This window comes from Quercus robur, chromosome 3, assembly GCF_932294415.1.
Source record: "Quercus robur chromosome 3, dhQueRobu3.1, whole genome shotgun sequence".
NCBI lineage: Eukaryota > Viridiplantae > Streptophyta > Magnoliopsida > Fagales > Fagaceae > Quercus > Quercus robur.
The window spans coordinates 62,290,297-62,297,865 of record NC_065536.1 but is presented as its reverse complement, the minus strand read 5'-3'; the positions used below and the strand labels follow the sequence as shown (position 1 = coordinate 62,297,865).

At 33.4% G+C, this 7,569-nt stretch overlaps 1 protein-coding gene across 2 annotated transcripts; it reads left to right on the top strand.

Annotated features, from left to right (window-relative positions):
• The first annotated feature begins 2,180 nt into the window (after positions 1 to 2,180).
• Positions 2,181 to 7,084, top strand: LOC126718771 (uncharacterized). 2 transcript variants are annotated; one of them, XR_007653047.1, is made up of 10 exons: positions 2,181 to 2,353; positions 2,600 to 2,716; positions 3,930 to 4,012; positions 4,792 to 4,875; positions 4,980 to 5,055; positions 5,173 to 5,245; positions 5,468 to 5,572; positions 6,316 to 6,409; positions 6,640 to 6,746; positions 6,891 to 7,084. XR_007653047.1 is itself a non-coding variant. In XM_050421120.1 (10 exons), the coding sequence occupies exons 1-9, from the start codon at positions 2,239 to 2,241 to the stop codon at positions 6,704 to 6,706; spliced, it is 783 nt and encodes a 260-aa protein (XP_050277077.1). In that variant the 5' UTR covers positions 2,182 to 2,238; the 3' UTR covers positions 6,707 to 6,746; positions 6,878 to 7,084. The 2 variants fall into 2 exon arrangements, 1 of the variants encoding a protein (XP_050277077.1); XM_050421120.1 differs by having other exon boundaries at positions 2,182 to 2,353; positions 5,468 to 5,541; positions 6,878 to 7,084.
• Positions 7,085 to 7,569: the final 485 nt, after the last annotated feature.

Here is a 7,569-nt window from a genome sequence, read left to right as displayed (position 1 = left end):
TTTATTTATTTATCGCATAATTATTGTTTTGATGTTTATTGATTGTGTGTGAGAGAGAGCCTAACGACTTGTATGTTTGCAAGTCATGCTTTTTATGAAGATTTGAATTCCCAATCTTTGATATGTATAGTGAGATTTGTCACTGTTTGTTACCATGAAAGTCATGCAATTTGCATGCTTTTCTTTATTCGTGTGATATGCATTATTGCTCCACCACCGAGACTATCTATAAATACCAGCTCTAAGCACTAGGTTGTTCGGTCAATAAAGCAAATTAGCCAATTCTCTCTAGCCATCTAATATATTTGCTCCACTAGTTTCCTTGATCTCTTTTAGAGTGAGTAAATATAATTATGAAGATTTGAACTCCCAATCTTTGATATGTATAGTGAGATTTGCCACTGTTTGTTACCATGAAAGTCATGCAATTTGCATGCTTTTCTTTATTCGTGTGATATGCATTATTGGTCCACCACCGAGACTATCTATAAATACCAGCTTTAAGCACTAGGTTGTTCGGTCAATAAAGCAAATTAGCCAATTCTCTCTAGCCATCTAATATATTTGCTCCACTAGTTTCCTTGATCTCTTTTAGAGTGAGTAAATAATTGTTTGTGTCAGTGTTGTATGTGAGAATTGAAGGCAACTAAATGGATTGGCATTGTTGACTGCTTTCTATTTGGTTTCCTCGAGTATCTCATGTCCAACATTAGGTTCATATGTGTAATCTAAGTCCTATTGGAGGAATGAATATGCAAATTGATAATGTCAAAGTTGTATGTGAAGATTGGAGAGAACTAAATAGATTGGCATTATTGGTACATTCTGTTTAGTTTTCTCCAATATTTCATGTTCAACATTACATTCGTATGTGTAATTCAAGTTCTATTGAAGGAATGAATGTGCAAATTGATAATGTCAAAGTTGTATGTGAAAATTGGAGAGATCTAAATAGATTGGCATTATTGGTACATTCTGTTTAGTTTTCTCCAATATTTTATGTCCAACATTACATTTGTATGTGTAATTTAAGTCTTGTTGAAGGAATGAATGTGCAAATTGATAATGTCAAAGTTGTATGTGAAAATTGGAGAGAACTAAATAGATTGGCATTATTTGGTACATTCTGTTTAGTTTTCTCCAATATTTCATGTCCAACATTACATTCATATGTATCATCCAAGTCTTACCAAAGAATAAATAAGCAAATTGATAATGTCAAAATTGTATATGAGGATTGGAGGAAACTAAATAGACTGGCATTATTCGGTGCATTATGTTTGCTCTTCTCCAATATCTTATATTCGTTAAATTGAGCCTTATTCTTATACACATGGATAAACAGATGAGGTGGATTATTTCATTAAAAACTAAATAATTATTTCAATTTTCACATTCAAGTTAATTTCATTTACTTCTCAAAAAAAAAAAAAAGAAAAAAAAGAAAAAGAAAGAAGAAGATGAAGTTAATTTCATTTAATTTTAAAAAATAAAGAACTTGTTAAAATTCATTGTGGAATTGAAAAAAAAAGGCATTATCAAAATGTGTCAAAAACAAGTTGATTTTTGGTATTGAGTGACCTATAGATGAGATTGATTTTTTTTTTTTAATTGAGAGATTAAACTAAAGTTTTGCCCAATAGTTTTTTTTTTGGGTTAGATATGATAGGATTTGGACTTATAGTGTCCACTTTATGATAATAATTCCTTTTCATCATGTCAAGATACTAATTGAAATTTTTTTTTTTTTGGGTATTATGTGAGATTTGAAGATAAGTCCCTTATTCGATGACATTTGAAGAATAAAGTTGCTTAATTAACCTTAACTAAAATGCTTTAATTATTTTTCTTACTTCATTCTTAGTTTGATCAACAAGTAAATTAAGGTACGATAACCAAGATCTCGTAACTTAGTGGTATTACTTGTTCGTTTTACGAGAAAAACTAGTGTTTGAATCCTTAGCCCATGTTTGGTATAACTTTCAGTATAAGTATCATTTAAAAAAAAGGAGAAGAAAAAAAAAAGCCAAGGTACCAAGATGGTGGCCATAGTCCACAAGGGCTCAGCCCAGCCTAAAATAACAGAACTTGGGCCAAGAGAAAGGGCCCATTAGTCTGGTATGGGCTCACATTCTAAGGGTTTTAGTTTAATTGGGCTGTATATATATATAGCAGCCCAGAACTTGAAACACCTAGGAAGATCCAAAATCTAACACACACAGCTCAGCTCTGTCAGCAATGGAAACATGTTTGATGAAATGCTCTCATGGAAGTGCTCTTTTCAGAGCCCTCAAACCTCTCAGTCTGAAGCTTCCCAATTCCATTCATTGCTCATCCATGGCCATCCACACTGGTTAGGCTCTCTTAAATTTCTCTCTTTCACCATTAACGAATTATACTTTATTATCTTTGCCTTAGTTTTCAAGCTAAAGAATTCTTCATTCACATACTGAATTATGCTTTAATATTAATAAATGGGACATGGGTATTTGTTAAATTGGTCTTTAGAGTGCTGATCCTTTATGTGATTTAAGGTTTTGGGGCACTATTTTAACATGGGGTGGTTGTATATTCTGATTTTTTTTTTTCCTCTGGGTAGATGGGGGAAGATGGACTAAGAGAGCATATGATACATTGTTGTTGGATGCTGGAGGTACCCTTTTGCAGTTGGCAAAGCCTGTGGAAGAGATTTACGCCACCATTGGCTGTAAATACGGTTAGTTTAGTTTCTTTATACATACATACATACATATATATATATATATATATATATAGAGGATTCATAACCTTTTTTATTTAGATGAATATTTTGAAAATTTCACCATTGGATTAAAAATTCTCTTTGTTCTTAATGTGCACCTCAAATTTTGTGTTAGCGGATGTTAATTACTATCTCATCCATAAACTCATGTTTTGCATATAATTTTTAAGTTAAAATACTAAGTGTAATATTTTATGATGAGATAGTTATTAATCTCCGATCACCTTGATATTTTGAAGGCATAGAGAGTATAACAAGGCAATGTAATCCAACTGTTGATTTTTCAACATACTTGTTCAATAAAATATTATGGAGCGGTGTAACATTGCAAAGAGTTAGATCAATTGTAACTTGAACCTTTGAGTTAGTTTTGGTAGGGGAGATAAATATGTTTCATGGGTTGTGGTCCCTAGCTGATTGTGCTACCTCTTGGGGTTGTGAATATGATTAGTATTTTCAATTTTGGTTATGATTTATTGAGCTTTGTAGGAATTCTAACTGAGCGACCAAGCAAAAACTCTACCCTTTAGCTCAAGTGGTGGAATTGTGTGATTTTGTTTATGTGACGTTTGTGTAAACTGATTACCAGACCTATAAAAAAAAAGGTGTAAACTGATTACCAGAACACTAAATTATTGTTGCAATCCTCATTTTAATTGAAGTGCATAACTTACTATTAGGGACGGTTAAAGTCAAAAGAAAAGAATGCATTTAGATATACAATATGTGTGAGAGCTTGGAGTGTGTTGATTTATGCTAGTTCTAATGTCTTCTAAGTTCCAAGACTTATAGCCGATGAACTAAAAGGCATTTGTAAGTTGTAACTACTTATAGGACTTCCAAGGCTCATAATGTTTGAGCAGAATTATGTAAATATTGTCCAATTGCTATAATTCTTGAGCTTTCAGCTTTCATTCAACCACTCTGGAAGTTGTAGGTCATAGTATTAGTGGTTGGGAATTTTTGGATTATTTACTGAGAGGCTCATCCATTGGCACTTTTGTTGGATGTGTTGCCCTGTTATAGCTTGCTTCTCTTACTTAGAGTAACCACATCCTGGTATCAATTGACTTTAAATTATTTTTTTACATAATTTTCATTAGTCTAATCATGATTCCAGTACTTTTAGTATCTTAAATTCTTGATCACAATTTTGAAACATTTCCAGGTTTGTCTGCAACATCAGCTGAAATAAAGCAAGGGTTTAGGAGAGCTTTTGCTGCTCCGTGGCCTGAGAAGCTTCGTTACCAGGTCTGTATGTGTCTTGACTCTTGAGACAGTTTAAGGTGTACAATCTTTTCCTTACTTTGAATGGGGGTATTCATTTTTCTAGACTGATCCTTAATAGTGCTACTCTAGTTAATGTTTGAATCATTTTTAGTTTCTCCATCGAGTTTTGTGTCTCAAATTAGTGCATTCTGACTATGCTGTTTCTCAAGCAACCACTTGATAACTTTCTTGTAATTACAACACATGAATACTTTTGATGCATACCGATTTTGATGATACCCCTCCTGCTGTAGTCAAACACTTATGTATTTTTCTCTAGAGTCCCTCTATAGGATTTATTTATTTTAAATTTTTTAAAAAAGATCTTAAAGAAGAGGATGTTGATGCTTTCAAATAGGAATGTATTTGTGTCACTATGAGTATGATGCCATAAATTATAAACCATTGAAGTACTTATATTGTAGAATACAAGTATACAACTGACACTTTAACAAGGAGCTTCTTTCATGGAAAGTAGCCATGTTTTTGCATAACATAAAAGGTGGATCATGTTTACTATCACAGTTCTATGTGAAGCAGAACAAGACCTTTACAGTCAGTAGTTAGAGTCACTCTTGTAATATTTCCCCTTTTCAAGGAATGATTTTCATATCTGTCAGACTCTGCATCTCTTTATATTTTCCTGATTGCCTTTTGATTAGATATCTGAAAATAATTCATTTCACTTGCTACTTTAATGAAGAAACCAGTTCTCTTGATATAGAAAAAGTGTTGATTGTAGTTATTTATATTATCGACAGGGAGATGGGAGACCATTTTGGAAATTGGTTGTTTCCGAAGCCACTGGTTGTGCTGATAATGATTATTTTGAAGAAGTTTATGAGGTGATATTTCTTGAGACCAATTGCTCAAAGTGCTTGTTTCCTAACCATAATACTGGGATTATAACGGACACTTTTATCTGAATTTTAGTAGTTGCTCTTGTCAGTACTATGCAAAAGGTGATGCATGGCGCCTTCCAGATGGAGCTTATGAAACAATAACCCTTCTCAGGGATGCTGGAGGTCATATTCATAAAGTATTCTCCTTTATCTTTTATTGCTAATACTAATGAAGTCTAGTGTTCTCAAATATGTTTTTCTTGCTATTTTCTATTTCTAATGTGATGCGCTATGATACAGTTAAGATCGCTGTTGTCTCCAATTTTGATACCCGTCTAAGGAAGTTACTGAAAGACCTGAATGTTTTAGATCTGTAAGTATTAGCACTTCTGTTTGCTGTTTCTTAATATAAACAATTAAGAATATTTTTTCCATAAATGGGTAGTTTACCAAATTTGGGTTATTGAATAAGTTTACTACAAATGTCTCCCCTTTGCTCTAAGAAAAGGTTGGAATGCTACCATGTAGGAAGGGACAGGGATACCTAGACAATTTTTAATTCTTATTAAAACGTTTTTCTTGCTTTTCTTGTCAGGTTTGATGCTGTTATCATATCTTCAGAAGTTGGATATGAAAAACCAGACATAGAGATATTTAAAGCTGCTTTAGGTACATAGAATCACCAAATCACCTTTTAAGTGTATGTGGTACTCACCTAAATTTTGACTTAGTCACCACTGTGTGTATCCATATCGTCTGTGCTTGGGAAACTTGGGAAATGATCAAATATTTGTTTCATTGTTGTATGGTAGTAAATCTGTTTGGGTCAAAACATCAGTGATATGGTTTTTGTATTCCCCCTGTAAATGAAATGACCCTGGTGCATCATGTAGGAAATTCCAACAAAAAATTTACTTATAATAGAACACTGAAGCCAATCTGAGCATCTTTACCATTGGAGTTACAATTCAAGAATTCACGGGGTGCCAGCCTATCATGGCCCCATTTACTATGATGCTATAAATCAAAGATTATATTAAAAACAGTGTGAATAATTTCATGGGCCCTTATATGCTGTTAGTGTCACCTTTCATGAACAACTCCCCCCCCAACTCCCCCCAAAAAAAGAAGAAGAAGGGAACTATCTTTATAGAAGTTGATTTTCTTCTTTTCTTCATGAATATTGTCAAGTGTTGCTAAAAGAGAAAATAGCTTAATTGTACTTTCATAAAGCCTAACAAGAATCAACTAGTTATGAAATATACCATTCATTAAAAATCATACCAAACTACATGCAGATGAAATCAAGCCTATGTTAGTACCCTTTTTTTTTTGTTGCTTTTGCTGTATATCTTTTTGTGTCTGAGTCTGAGACAAGATCGTTTTATCTTGTGCAAATGCTTAAACATATCAATCCATTATCACAATGTGCCGTTTCTGTAGATCAAGTTAATGTTGAGGCTTGCAAAGCAGTACACGTTGGAGATGATCAAAAGGCAGATAAGGAAGGGGCCAATGCCATTGGGATTGATTGCTGGTAAGCACCTTTTGTATTCGTATGCAATCACTGCTCAGGATAGAAAATCTTTTTGATACAACAGCCCCATATTTGCTGTTAATTGGCTGCATCCCATAACATCCCTTCTTGTTGTGAGTCAAAGTAATAAGATTTTATTTGTCGTCAGCATGGGAGTTGTAAATGCATGGCATTAAAAATAATATTATCTTGGTTTATCCATAATGCATTCCATTGATCTTGATATGCAGGTTATGGGGAATTGATGTAAAGACATTCTCTGACATAGGAAACCGAATACTCATTTCTGAGCTGTAGCTTCCGCGGATCTGAGTACCAGACTGCATATTTGCTAAAAGTAATATAAGTTTCTTTGATCCTCTTTTACTCATTGTCTTTCTGCGTATTATGAATGCGGCATTGATGTCTTCAGTGCTTAACATTTACCATTGCTTTGATAAAAATCGTGGACCTGACCTGAATGTTTAGTAATATGTTGCAGGAGTGATGGTTGGACAACTTCAATTGCTTCCAAGGACAAAAACTAAACGTATTGGATACTTTGAGGAATGATATAGAAATTTCTGTATTGAATAAGCGAATTGTAATATCTCCCAACTATTAATAGATTTGTGGATACACAATGGATTTTTTTCCTGAGTTAGGATTTGATGGATTACATTTCTGTCATTTTCATCCAGTCTAGTGCTATTACTTGTCAACTATTCTTGAAATTTCTTCAGGAATCATCAAGAATTGAATTAATCAAGTGCAACAAAATTCATATTCTTTACTGGCAAGGTAAAAATAAGCCCAAATGAGATGCTGCATCTCTGAAAATGACAACGTTAAGTCTATTTTCTTAGGCTTTCTGGAAACAGAAAGTCCAGGGATGCACATATTTTCGCTACTATTCGATGTAGCATGTGATTGGTGTATAATAAAACTGTGTCAATAGCTAGTCCATGTGAAAGTGATGTTTCAATTACAATTTACCATCTTAATAAGTTGTAAAAATGGTCGTTAAAAACGCTGCCCCTAGACCCTAGCTTTGCTCTTTCAGAAAACTGCTATATAGCATATTGCATCCACTAAGGGACCAGTTTATTGGTGTTTTACTAAAAGTTGGTTAAAATATGGTTGTAATTATAAAATATGAGGCTTTAAAAAGTTTGGTGAAT

Excerpts from the sequence above, each read along its gene's own strand:
- LOC126718771 (XM_050421120.1), top strand. The coding sequence starts at position 2,239 with ATGGAAACATGTTTGATGAAATGCTCTCATGGAAGTGCTCTTTTCAGA. Across the intron at positions 2,717-3,929 it reads CACCATTGGCTGTAAATACG|GTTTGTCTGCAACATCAGCT; the intron begins GTTAGTTTAGTT and ends AAACATTTCCAG. Across the intron at positions 4,876-4,979 it reads ATTTTGAAGAAGTTTATGAG|TACTATGCAAAAGGTGATGC; the intron begins GTGATATTTCTT and ends TGCTCTTGTCAG.